Below are 14,219 nucleotides of genomic sequence, written 5' to 3' on the forward strand. Positions count from 1 at the left end.
TGGTTTAATGCTACAGTCTCATGGCTTAATTATTTCATTGTGCTTTTGCTATGATAACTTGAACTAATTATGGATGTATTTTTTCAGTTGCCCAGCAAGAGGCTGAAATGTTCAAACGCTACAATGGGACATTTCCATTACCTGGAATACACCAAAGTCAAGATGCTTTATGCACCTGTCCTAAACTGCCTCATCAAGGCTCTTTTCAGATAGATGACTACGTCCACACTGACAATTCTTCAATGAAGATGCAGCAAGTGAAACAGAGACTCGATTCTGTCACAGTATGTCTGATGATTTTATGCAGTTGAGAAGTTGGAAATTTTAAAACCATTTTGATTCTATTTTACATTGCCATGCCTATAAGTATTAATTCAAAAAAGTAAGTAGGTTACTTAAAAATAGGTTTTCTAATGCTTTTTTGGTTGCCTTCTGGTATTTGTTCTAATATCACCCACTGCAGTAAACAGACTGATATGGGATAGATAACCTATCATGCTTTCCCGACTTGATATTTCTGTAAAGACCAGCCCAAGATCTCTTTTGCTATTTAAAAATGGAAGTGCGTATGTGTGTGCATATGTACAACACACACAAACACAAAAGGCACCAACCTGGGAAATTATTCACGTAAAATATATTAAAGGTACAACCTCCTTAATATGCCAAAGTTTAAATAATAAAGAAAAATAGACTTGAACAAAGAAATGGATAAAATAAATAAGCAGGAACTTCCAAAAAGAATAGATACAGATGTTCCTGAAGCATATTTAAAAGGACTGTTATCTCACTACAAGAAAAGTGCTGTCAAAATCAGGAATGGCCATAAAACTGGAAAATAGGTCATGAAAATGCAGAGGAGGATGCTTAATTAAAAATAGAGTGCTTTTTATTCTGTTCATTATAAATTATTACATTAACTTTCTCAAAGATAACTAATAAAATGTATTGGGAAGCTTAGATATCCTTAAAAATTCTTAATGCTCTTTGAACATAATAGTTCCTTTAGTTAGAATTAGCCTGGAGCTCCTTGAAGACAGGGACTGTGCAGACTTGTTCCTTGTCGTGTTGTCACCTTTTGGCACAGTGCCTGGCACTTAATAAATATAATCCCTTTCTCTCCTCCATTGATAGGAATCTTCACCAGTTTTAAGCCAAACATATGAGGAACTATATTGAGACACCTTTAGTTATGACTATACTTACTTCCTCTCTACTTTTCTTTCTTTAGAAAATTGGAGTTTCAGGTATACCAGAATGCAGGTTTCGTTGGAATATAAGGGAAATATTTTTATTTTTATCAGTATAAATTTTAGAATATGTACTATAAATTAATAAATTTATTTCAAAGTTGTAATTCTGTGTATTTTACAATTTTAATTGAATAATGTATGATGTTCCAGATTTTAAAAGGAAGTATAAATAGATAAATGGAGTTTTAAAAACTAGAGAAAAATGTTTCTTCACTAGGGAAAAAAGTGTCCCTTGTGTAAAATCTTACATGGCAAAATGTCTTCACAGATTTAAGAGCAACTAACTCACTGATCAATAAAAAAACAAGTTTCCTACAATCTGTTGATCTTTACACTATAAAACTTAACGTGCTGGAATTACCTTAGCCTTGTAGCTTTTTTTTTGTCATCTTACATAGCTGTCCTCTTCAGATAAATGAAAGGACATAAGAACAAAAGAAAGTAGATGTAAAGGAAAAATCAGAAAAATATTTTTTGAGATATGAAATCAAAAGCAAGGGGGAAGTAGATTGATAATTTATTATAAGAGAAAAATTTCTTTCTCTTATTTATTTATTTCTTTTAAATTAGAGTATCTGTTTGCATTGGGATTGAGGTAGACCAAGGCTGCCTTTAGAAATGAAAACTTTGTATATAATGGCTGTGGTTTTTGAAAAGCCCTGTTTTTCCCATGTTGAAAGAATGCACCGAACTCTTTCAAATGTCATCTGCAATATATTTTCTTTTGGAATGTAGATAGTATGTTTGGGAATAAAAACAAAATGTCCTCTTTATTCCCTTGGCAGCTCTATTTTTATATTTTGCAAGCATTGACTGGATTGTTACCTTTTGTCACAAATCCTTTTTCTTGTTTCTTGTAATTTATTTTGGTAAAGCCCAATTTTTTGTTGTTAGGTTTTTAGTCCATTGAAGACTCTAACAGTGGTCTTCTATAGAGAAGTGTAATAGGGAAGACTTGATTACTTCTATATTATGAGGACTGTATTACTAGAGATACTTCTTTTTTTGTAACCACAGTAGGAATTTTTTTAATAAAATATAGTGCAAGCTTAGGGTATGATGTGTGTGTGTGTGTGTGTGTGTGTGTGTGTGTGTGTGTGTGTGAATTGCATAACCAATCCAGTTCAGCAGGTGTTTACTCATTAATGAATAAAGGAAACAAAAATAGATAATTCTCTGTTCTCCATAGCCTTACCATTTAGTCATTTAGCTCTTTCCTCTTTCCTTTAACAGAGTTGACTGTATTTGCAGCTACAGCAATACCTGAAAGGCATACTGCAGCCCAGATAGATCTCTTAGGTAGACAGTATGTTAAGAGCATTGCCAAAAGTCACTCTGTTTTTAAAATTTGATCTTATCAGTGCATCCAAACTTGCTCAGAACCTGGGGTACCTACTGGGAGTAATCAGACTTACAAAAAGTTGATTTATTAAGTTAAAAAACTTACTTATAGGGAAAGGTATACCTTTCTAGCTGCCTGAACACTCAAGACCACTCTCACTTTTAAAAATTAATCTGAAGCCCAGGCTAATGATGACAGAGTTGATTATAAGCAGAGTCATAGGAGTAGGGATTAGATAGATTTAAAAATGTTTTATGCCAGCTTTGCAAAAAGGTTAGTTTTCTCTACCTTTTGGAAGATTTCACCTAATAATGATTGATGATAACTAACATCTATTTAATTATGAATGATGACTAACATCATGAATTCCTGTGCTGAGTGCTTTACTTGTTCATTGTATTTAATCCTCAAAACCATCCTATAGTGTGAGTGCTAGTATTATCCCCATTTTACGGAAAGTGAAGTTGAGGCTTACAGAGCTCAAGCAATATCACCAGTGTCGCACAGTTGGCAAGTGCTGGAACTGGGATTCAGTCCAGACAGAATCTCATGCTCCGGCAGTGTCATTTTCTCCTTTTAGTGATCAAATTACTGATACCCTTCAGACATAGTCTCTGTCCCTTAGAAATTTCCGGATAAAAAACTGATACTCCTCTTTTAGTTCTCTTTTTTCCTAAACTCCACATTCATCGTTAGCATTTTTCTCTGTTTCTCTTGTAGTCTGATGATACGTGCTGGCTGACCTTAATTGGACTTGGATATTTTTTGTGTCTCCATAGCAGCACATTTTCAAATCATTTATTATAATGTTGACTTTTACTAGTTTCTTTGTCAGAACTGATCTTCTTCCCTTGTCCCATGAATTGTAGGTGGTTCCTTTCTGTAGCTCCTTCAATACTGATAACATACTTTGCCATTTAGTAGTGTTTGTTACTAGATTTCCTCAGAAGTAACTTATTAATATGGATATTATATTTATGGGCATTGTTATTTGTAGAGATAATTATATACAATAATTAATTATGGGTGCATCTTTGAGACATGTTAGTGCTCTGGTGTAGAATTTTGGCATTTACAAGTTTATTACTAGGTTTGTTTATGAAGTTTATTGAGGCCACACAGTTTTATTGAGGCAGACGTGCGTGGGCTCTCCATGCCTTTTGTTTCAGCAGGTTAGATTTACCAAGAACTCACTGAGTCTCTTTTTTTATTTCACACTCTTTCCAGCTCATTGGAAACAATGCAGAGTGACAGCTACAGGGTGATAGACAAAGAGGCTCTCCCAAATGTTGATTTTGGTTGTTAAAGGATTAATATCAGAATGTGTTGAAAAGAGTTGATAATTTTATTAAAATAAAATTATGAATATTTCCTTACTTGTTGTATTGTATTTCTTTTAGGAGGTGATACGAACCTGTACTGCAAAGGTAAGCAGTTTTTATCAGGAGGAAGATAACTTTAAGATCAGAGCTTTCATTGTGATGTACCAGAGAATTGAAATGTACCATTCGGAGTTTTTACTAGAACTTTTACAAAAGCTAGTCAGATGTGTATTTTCCTTATTTGAGCTCAAATCTATCAAAGAATTATATACGGGAATCTGAGACTTTAACAAATATCTTCATATTTTCGAAGATTTAAGAATATTAAGTAATTGGAATGTACTTTCAGTAAAGGACCAGCAAGATCATTTGATCCTCTGAGAAAAATATTATACGATACTTAATAGGTAAGAGACACCGGTACAGTTCCAGTGGATGTATGCTGAGTAAACTGTATAAGCCGTGAAATGCATGCAAGCTGCGCGTAAATAACAGTGATACACTGTGTGCTTATAATGCTCTTGATCATTTACTTATACCAGTGTCTCACACTTCTTTTTCCATTTAGCTGCATAGCAATCCTGACAGGCAAATTAGATATTATTGTTACTCCAATTTTAGAAAGGAGGAATCTGAGGCTTATTGAAGTTAAGTGATTTGCTCAAGACCCCAAAGTTAGTGGAAAAATAGTAGCATACCTTTTGATTATTAAACAGTTTCAACTAAATTGTATCTAAGATGCTTCCAACACAGCAGCTTTCTTCTTTTTACAAGCAAATCTATTTTATATACAATCTCTAACTCCATTGTCAAGAAAATAAATTTTAATTTAAAAGAGTTGGAATGGCACCATATGTTTGTCTTTCCCTCTCCTCTGTCCACTTCCCAAATTCAGTTGAATAATTAGACGTTCATTGATTTATCAAATGTAATTATATCTATCACAGAGTAAAAGGGTGAGACATTCAGAAGGGAATTAGCATGGTGTTGGTATGTTCAAAGACTGCTTTGTGTCATATCAGTGCAGTGGAAGTATTTTTTTTATTCAGTAAACATATACTACCATGTGGCAGGCACTTGGAATACAGAAGTAGGTCCTAGGCTATTGCTTCTTTTCACATGAGGCATCTTATAGAGGAAACATGTGAGAAAACACTATACTTACCCCATCACTGAACTGTCCAGTATCAGTGAGGACCCATCACTTTTTTACCTAATTATCGCAAGTCAACAGGATATGGAATATAGACAAGGGGAAGGAAGATGAAGGGAAGAAGAGAACAAGCTATATTCTGACTTGGGCTGCAGATATTCAGGAAACTTGCTCCTGATAGCGGTGATTACTATAATGATTGTAGCTCCAAGATTACTACCTCTTCTTAAGTATACATAGTATATAAAACCAAAGTCGAAAAATAATTTTCTGGCTAGCAATTCACAGCTCTTTCTCTTTAACAAATAAATATATATACGCTTCTTTAGTTTAAAAAAATTTTTTTTAAATATTTTATTTATTTTTGAGACAGAGAGAGACAGAGCATGAGCAGGGGAGGGTCAGAGAGAGAGGGAGACACAGAATCTGAAGCAGGCTCCAGGCTCTGAGCTGTCAGCACAGAGCCCGATGCGGGGCTCGAACTCACGGACCGTGAGATCATGACCTGAGCTGAAGTCAGACGCTTAACCGACTGAGCCACCCAGGCGCCCCCCCCCCCTTTTTTTTTTTTAATATATGCTTCTTTTGTAAAGCTCTCTGAATGTCCAAAAGTCAGGTGATCTGTACGTATTTGCCAAAGGCTGAGGAAACTGTCATCTGCTAATCTGGAACCTCTCTGCAGATGAAGGATCGTTATATTCATCTTTGTACCCCAAGTATTTCACAAAAGTAAAATAAATGCTCATTGAAAATATGATGATATATTTGGAAATTAAGTATTTGGAAAGATTAACCTTACTATTGTCTCTAGTTATTCTTTTTTGGTAAGTTTTATTGAGAGGTAATTCACATACCATCATAATTTGCCCTTTTGAAGTATATAGTTACTGGGTTTTACCTTACTCACAGGCTGTGCAAGCATCACTATTACCTGATTTTTAAACTTTTTTATTCCCTCCAAAAAGAAATCGTGTTTCTCTTAGCAGTCATTATTTCTATAGGTATATGCACATGCACACACACACACACACCCAAACTCCTGGCAACCACTAATGTACCTTCTGTCTCTATAGGTTTGCCTGTTCTGAACATTTTATATCAATTGAATCAAAGAATATGTGGTCATTTATAACTGGCTTCTTTCACTTAGAATAATGTTTTCACAGTTCCTCCGTTTGTAGCATGTTATCAATACTACTTTTTATTGCCAAATAAAATTCTGTTGTACAGATATATTACATTTTGTTTACCCATTCATCAGTTTATAGACTTTTGGATTGTTTCCATTTGGGGGCTATTATGAATAATGCTACTCCAATCATGTGTGTACCAGTTTTTGTTTAGGCGTATGTTTTCATTTCTTGAGACATATAGGAGTGGAATTGTTGGGTGATATGATAACTCTGCATTTAACATTTTGCACAACTACTAAACTTACCCAAAGTGGCTGCACCATTTTATTTTATTTTTTTTTTTACATTTTTTTTTAATATATGAAATTTATTGTCAAATTGGTTTCCATAAAACACCCAGTGCTCATCCCAAAAGGTGCCCTCCTCAATACCCATCACCCACCCTTCCCTCCCTCCCACCCCCCATCAACCCTCAGTTTGTTCTCAGTTTTTAACAGTCTCTTATGCTTTGACTCTCTCCCACTTTAACCTCTTTTTTTTTTTTTCCTTCCCCTCCCCCATGGGTTTCTGTTAAGTTTCTCAGGATTCACATAAGAGTGAAACCATATGGTATCTGTCTTTCTCTGTATGGCTTATTTCACTTAGCCTCACACTCTCCAGTTCCATCCACGTTGCCACAAAAGGCCATATTTCATTCTTTCTCATTGCCACGTAGTATTCCATTGTGTATATAAACCACAATTTCTTTATCCATTCATCAGTTGATGGACATTTAGGCTCTTTCCATAATTTGGCTATTGTTGAGAGTGCTGCTATAAACATTGGGGTACAAGTGCCCCTATGCATCAGTACTCCTGTATCCCTTGGATAAATTCCTAGCAGTGCTATTGCTGGGTCATAGGGTAGGTCTATTTTTAATTTTCTGAGGAAACTCCACACTGCTTTCCAGAGCAGCTGGCTGCACCATTTTAGAATCCTGTGTGGTAATTCTGTATTTAACATTTTGAGGAAATTGTATATTTAACACTTTTCCAAAGTGGCTGTGCCATTTTATATTCCCACCAGGAATGTGTAAGGGTTCCAGTTTCTCCTCATTCTTACCAACACTTGTTATTTTCTGTCTTTCTTAGGATAGCTATCCTAGTTGGTGAGAAGTGGTATCTCATTGTGGCTTTTGATTTGCATTTCCCTAATGACTAACGACATTGAGCATGTTTGATGTGCCATTTGTATATCTTGCTTAGAGAAGTGTCTGGTCAAATCATTTGCCCATTTAAAAAAAAAATTGTCTTTTTAATATGCACTTTTTAAGAGTTCTGGATACAAGTCTCTTATCAGATAGATGATTTGCAAATGTTTTACCCCACTTTGTGAGTTGTCTTTCCACTTTCTTGATGATGGCCTTTAAAGCAAAAAGGTCTTAATTCTTGTGAAGTTCAGTTTATCTATTTTTTCTTCTGTCACTTTGCTTTTGGTATCATATCTAATAAACCATTGCCTAACCCGACACATCAAAGATGTACTTCTTCTTAAGATTTTAATATTTTTAACTCTAACACTTAGTCTGTGATTATTTTCTCTTTTTTTATGTGTATAAATGCTATGTGGAGGTATAACTTTATCCCATTGCATGTGGCCACCTAGTTGTCTCTGCACCAGTTGTTGAAAAGGCTGTTCGTGCCCCATTGAGTGGTCTGGGCGCCATTGTCAAAAGTCCTTAGTCTTAAAAGCAAAGTATATTTCTGCAGTTTCTCATTTGTTGCAACCAGGATAGTAAATTTTGCCAGGTATCTAAGTTTTTTCTTCCTTAAATCCCAGCCGAATTTTTATGTTGTTGAAGATTCATTCCTTTTTTCCATTAACATGCTTTAGTAAGTGTTGTGTGTGTGTGTGTGTGTGTGCACGCGCGCACACACACGCACATGTGTGCTTGTGTTAGAACAGTGAATAGGCACATTTTGTCATAGGAAGATAAATGGTAAAAAAAAGGAAACAAGGTAATTTCAGACAATAAGTGACGTAACAATAAAAGTAGATTCCCGAGACAGAGAATGCCGGGGGAGTGGGGGACGGCTGCCCTCAAAGTGTGTTCATAAAAGGCCTCACTGAGAGAAACATTTGACAAGGAGCTAGTCCTGTCCTGGAAAATCCTCATCTGGAAATATAACTGGCAGAAAGAAGAGCACTGTGTGTAAGTAGTAATCATGAGCAAGTAAGGAGAAACGGTGTTTCGTGACGAGGTTGGAGAGGTGATTAGGAGACCATGCATGCCTTTTAAAATGCCTGTAAGCATGGTAATGCAGGGGAGGAATGATTTCCCTTCTCTCCTAGGTTCTGTCCTTCTAGGTCTGATGGTTAAGTTGACATAAGAAAGGTTAATAAAAGAAAAAAATCTAATTATGCACATATGGGAGCCCCACAAAGATATGAGACTACAAGCTGCAGGCAATTGAGGCTTTTATAAACCATCCTTAGTGTAGGAAAGGGAGGGATAGGGATATAGGGCTCCAAAGTGGGAAGGCAGCCGTTCCCAGGAAAGTGAGAGGAGGGACTGTTAGGCGAACAAAGCCTGCCCTGCCACGTAGTTAAGTCCCTCCAGTGAAAAAGGTCTCTCTGGTCATAGCTCTCTTCCTAGTAAAGGCCTCCTTTTTAAAGTACATTTCCTGGGGCACCTGGATGGCTCAGTCGGTTAAGCATCTGACTTTGGCCCAGGTCATGATCTCATGGTTTGTGGGTTTGAGTCCCGCATTGGGCTCTGTGCTGACAGCTCAGAGCCTGGACCCTGCTTTGGATTCTGTGACTCCCTGTCTCTCTACTCCTCTCCCACTCATGCTCTGTCTCTCTCTCTCTCTCTCTCTCTCTCTCTCAAAAATAAAGAAACATTAAAAAAATTTTTTTAAGTACATTTCCCTCATTGAAGGGTAGCTTCTCTACCTGTTTTCAGAGCTTTTCCAGTGTCTGCAGTTTCTGAAAATAATCCTTATGCCAAAGAGGCATATTCGAGGGTGACATATTCTGCTAAACCTTCAGTAAAGAGTTAGGTGTTGTTTTAATCAGAGAAGCTGTGATGGAGGTATTAAGCTGGGGAGAATGTGAGAATAGATTTTAAAGGGAGTAAGTCTTCAAGCAGATCAGTTAGCTGACTTTCATGGTTGTCCATGAGGAGATGGTACCTGGACTAAGGATGGTGTTAAAAGATAAACTGACACCTGTTAAAATTTTTTTAGAGTTTATTTGAGCAAAAATTGATTTGAATGGCACAGCGTCAAACTGGACATGGTTAGAAGTGCTCCACTGGCAGGAACTGAGGAAAGACTTTTTATAGAGAAAAGGCTGAAGCAAAGCAAGGAAATTAGAGATTGATGATAGTTTAAAGCCCAGTTGGCCATTTGTGATTGGTTGTCCTTAGGTTTCAACTTTGTAACCTGGAGGTATTTACAGGCTTAGGTTGGGCTTTGCTTCCATAGCCTGTAAGGCCAGGCGCCATGGCATTAGAGCTGCCTGAGACTCATCGCCTCCTGTTTAATTAATTTCACAGTGGCAATAATGAATTTGCAGGCAGTGGACAGATTCGCAATATATTTTGGAAGCAGATTCAACACAGCTCAGCGATGGATTGGATGTGGTGTAAGTGAAGGAAAGAGGGAAGATGGCTTCTGTGTTGCTGCTTGCAGCAATTGTACGGATGCTAGTAGAGCTTTGAATGAGGTGAGGAATGCTGGCGTGGAGGAAGCAGATTTTAGGAGCAGAGTTTTGGATGTGGACGTAGTTGTGTGGTAGGTGTTTGGACTTCTGAGTCTTGAGTTCAGGGAAGAAGTTAGGGCTAAAGCTACATTTATTTAAGCTGTGAGATTGGATAAGATCTCCCGGGGAGAGGTAGCTAAAGATCTGAGGCACGGGTCCAGGAGAAGTGTATGTCAGAGAAGCCTAGAGGAGAGTATTCCAAGGAAGAGAGGTGATAAACTATCACGTGTGACTGAGAGAATGAGCAAAATGAGGATAGAACATTGAGGATTGTATTTGGCTGGATGGTGTCCTTTGGTTACCTTGATGGAAACTGTTTGAGTAAGTGGCAGAGACAAACGCACAATTGAAGTGAGTTGAGGACAGAATAGAAGTCCATAAATTTTGACTGGGAAGCAGAGAAACAGGAGCTGAAGAGGAATCGTCCGTGGACAACATTAAAGCATATTTATTTGCTGATTGGAATAATTCAGCAGTGATGGAGAAGTGGGTACTGTACCACAGAAGTGGTCATGGCTGCCCTCAAGTCCTTGAAAAAGTGAGAGGGGATATAATCCTGAAAACTAGTGGAGGAGCTGGCCTTAAGAGAAGGGATTTTTCATCCCGTCTGATAGGCCAGTAGGTGGAAACTGGGTAGATGCTTGGATACAAATTTGATGATGGGAGGTTGTAAGAGTGCTCATCTGATTGCTCCAAGACAGGAAATGGTATTAGAAGTCTTGCATTGCTCTGAATTGTGATAGCCCTAAAATATCGGTGTATGAGTTTACAATTTATGGATTTCCTTGCTCTTTTCCTTGGCTTAGAGTTGGATTGAAGCACATCAGAAATGGTGTTGCCTGGAGTCTGTGTCCATTCAGCTCTGTGTTATTCCTCACAAACGGAACTAAATCTGTTTTTCTCCTGTTTCCGGACATAATTATGTCATACCTGGCATGTGTTAGAATTGGGCCTATTCTTCCTTAAATTATAATTCATATTGGCTGTCTTTTCCAGAATGAAATTATGAATTCCCTCAGAGAGAAACAACTCTCTTTCTGCCTTCTCCTCTTCGTTCGTTCGTTCCTTCCTTCCTTCCTTCCTTCCTTCCTTCCTTCCTTCCTTCCTTCCTTCTTCCCCCTCCTCCTTGTTCTCCCTCCCTTCTTTCCTTCTTTTTCAGCTTCACATAGTACTGCCTCCACCTCTAATCTTACATTTCTGAATCTCCACACTCCTCTGTGAGCTTCTCAAAGCTATTTGTTTTTTAAATTAGTAATATCACCTGTCCTAGATGAATATAAATGCAGCCAAGCTGAAGTTCATTGAATTATGTTTAGCAGAATAATGCTGTAAAGGTAAGGTCATAATTAAATTATAATCTAATATATCTTAGAACATAGTATTCACTAAAAAATAAAAAGGTTTAAAAAACGGAGAATCCAGAGATGATAATTTTTATAAATCTCCTAAAAAAAAGTTTGGATATTTTCATCATGAAGAGATAAAAATTAAGTTGAGATTTTAATAGAATAGTTGTTTACGCTTATTTGGAGAGTTTCTTTCCCAAAGATTTGTTTTTAATGCTTAAAATTATTCCTTTATGGCATTCCAAAACTCGAGAAAAGCAAATTAAGTGTTGTTATTTTGACAGTATTTGGGAGACTGGCCTGACTGTAGGAGTGGTACAGGCCAAAATAGGCCACTAAAAGAAATTATGTAATTTTATTCCTGAAAGTTTTAGAAAACAAGAAAAACCCCTTGTTTTAGGAAAAGCCAGTTTTCCTCCCATGTGTCTCCTTTACTCTCGCTCTGCCACCAACCTTCACAACACTTCTGGTACCAGATGGGCTGTGGTTTTTTTCCCACACCAAGCAGTTCTCTGCGATACAGGATGTCCTACACTATAACTCAGTTGTGACATTGTCCACCTGAGGATAGCAGCAGATCAGCAGATTCCACAGGTTTAAGGACTCAGTCCCACAAGACTTCACGTGCCACCACACCTCTGACATTTCAGGTGCCAGTGTGGGTCCACATTGTTACCTGTGTTTCTGACCAATCAGCTGTAAATTGGAGGGTCCCAGGCCAATTTTCCTCAGGTTCAGTTAATTCCCTGGAGCAGCTAAGAACTCAGAAAAACAATTTACTCGTTACTGTTTGCCAGTTTATTATAAAAGGATGAAGGATACAGGTGAACATCCAGATGGAAGAGATGCAGAGGGCAAGGTGTGTGGGAAGGGCCTGGAGCTTTCATGATCTCTCAGGCGCAGCACTCCCAGCACGTCCACGTGATCACCAGCCTGGAAGCTATCTGAACCCCATACTCTTGGCGTTTTAATGGAGGTTTCTTCAGGTAGGCATGATCAGTTACAATTCCATTTCTAGCCCCTCTCCCCTCCCTGGAAAATGGAGGGGGTGGGGATGGGCTAAAAATTCCAAGCTTCTAATCATGGCTTGATCTTTCTGGAGACCAACCCTCATCCCAGAGAACACCAAAAGTGACTTCATTAGAACAAAAGACATTTCTGTCTCCCAGGAAATTCCAGGGTATATAGGAGCTCAGTGTCTGGAACCAGAGTCAAAGACCAAGTATTAGAACAAAAGATCCTCCTAGTACTTTTATCACTTAGGAAATGACAGGAGCTCTGTGCCAGGAACTGCAGCCAGAAACCAATATTTTTTTTCTGTTACTTCACATACTTATTTCTAAATTTAAATTGAGTATTAAACCATGAAATTTAATGTATTTTTTACTTTCAAGGCTTTCATTCTACCAATTTTTATCATTAAAAGGTTACATTTGAGAAGTCTTGAACACAGTTACCACCTTAGCTTTGGGTAGGTTTTTAAACATGCACTGCTTTCACATTTATATTACTTCATTTGACTTCTGTGCAATTCTTATTAGTTTTATAGGAGTTATTTATTAAAGAAAGATGAACAAAAACTGGTTCTTACCCTCAGGAAGATTACAGTCAGGTGGATAGTAATTAACCAAATAATTAAGCACACCAAAGTGTTACCAGTGCTGTGATAATACAGTATGATAATAAGATATGAGACATGGTGGGGAGACAAGGGAGGGAGAGGTAAGTTCTCCTGGGAGAATCTGAAAGGCTTTTCACACATGATATAATACTCGAGCTAAAGCTTGAAAAAGGAGTTGGCATCCATCAGGAAAGTGGAGGCAAAAGGAAAGCCCCTTCCTGGAAATGGAACGGTATGAGCTAAGTGACAGGGACATGAAACAACTTGGCATGTCTGCAGAGTTATACACAGTTTGTCGTAGCCAACGTAGGAGAAGGAGTGATAAGGTTGAGGAACTAGGTAATTATTAGAATAGAAAGCTTTGTATGCCAGGATGAGAATTATGGACATTATCTAGTGGAACAATTGATGATAGGTTTTAACCAGAAATGTTAGTCAGTAAAATTAGCATTTCAGAAAGATTATCTTGTTAGTAGTATAGAAGAAGAATTAGAGATACAGGAGATAGGGAGACAAAGCAGGAGACTATTGCAGTACTTTGCAAGCAGAGAAAAAGGCCTGAACCAGAGCCCTGACTGGAGACAAAGAGTGGGGTCAGATGTCCAAGCATCTAATTGACCTAGTGACCAACTCTGTGGAGTGCGAGATGGTCGTGTAGGATGATGTCCACCCTTGTGGCTGAGGCAACTAAGTGGATAGCAGTAGCTTTCCCTGAGAAAGTAAATAGTGGAGGGAGTTAGTTTAGCTTTGAACTTAACGTGTTTGGAAGAGTTTTGGATTTCAGAAACGTCGGCATAGAAGGCAGATGAAGTGATGAAAACAAATGTTACCGCCTAGGGTGACCTTGTGGTGTGAGGGAAGAAGAGGGCCCAGTGCGTCTAACAGGCAACCCTGATAAGCAGTGTTGGCAGGATAGCCCACAGAAAACAGTTTTCCAGAAACAGAGGAGAGTGACTGGCAGTGTTAGAGATCTCAGAGGCTTAAGTGAATCTGCTAAATCAGCCCAGTTGAAGTCTTGGGTGACTTTAACTTCAGATTTAGTCTTCTGGTAGAGAAAAGCTTCATTGTGCTTGGTTGAGATTGAATGGTTGAGTTATATGGATAGCAGTTATGTGCTATTTTTCATGGAGTTTGGCTTTCAGTGAAGCTTAAGGAAATTATGGAATCATTGTGAGAATTTTTCATTTTTTGCTATTTGTTTCTAGACTGAAGTAGAAAGATCTATGCTTTTTTTCCTATAGGGAAACAGCCAGTGGAGAATTTGAACGTAGAATTTGGAAGAGCTTGAAGTATCCCCAAGGGAGA

General features: G+C 37.8%; 1 protein-coding gene across 10 annotated transcripts in view; it reads left to right on the forward strand.

Annotated features, from left to right (window-relative positions):
* The window catches only part of AHI1 (Abelson helper integration site 1), a 208,127-nt gene that overhangs the window by 78,732 nt on the left and 115,176 nt on the right, over window positions 1-14,219 (forward strand). For 9 of the 10 annotated variants that reach the window (XR_008422886.1, XR_008422887.1, XM_053904459.1 and 6 more), the window contains 2 exons: window positions 88-284; window positions 3,996-4,022. Coding sequence is in view for 8 of the 10 variants with exons in the window: in XM_053904459.1 (XP_053760434.1) it covers window positions 88-284; window positions 3,996-4,022 (224 nt within the window). In the remaining 2 variants the exon portion in view is untranslated. The remainder of the gene's footprint in view (window positions 1-87; window positions 285-3,995; window positions 4,023-14,219) is intronic. The other variant, XM_053904461.1, reaches the window with a different exon arrangement.

The sequence above is a fragment of the Panthera pardus genome, unplaced genomic scaffold (genome assembly GCF_024362965.1).
Source record: "Panthera pardus isolate Hobbes unplaced genomic scaffold, ASM2436296v1 HiC_scaffold_17, whole genome shotgun sequence".
NCBI lineage: Eukaryota > Metazoa > Chordata > Mammalia > Carnivora > Felidae > Panthera > Panthera pardus.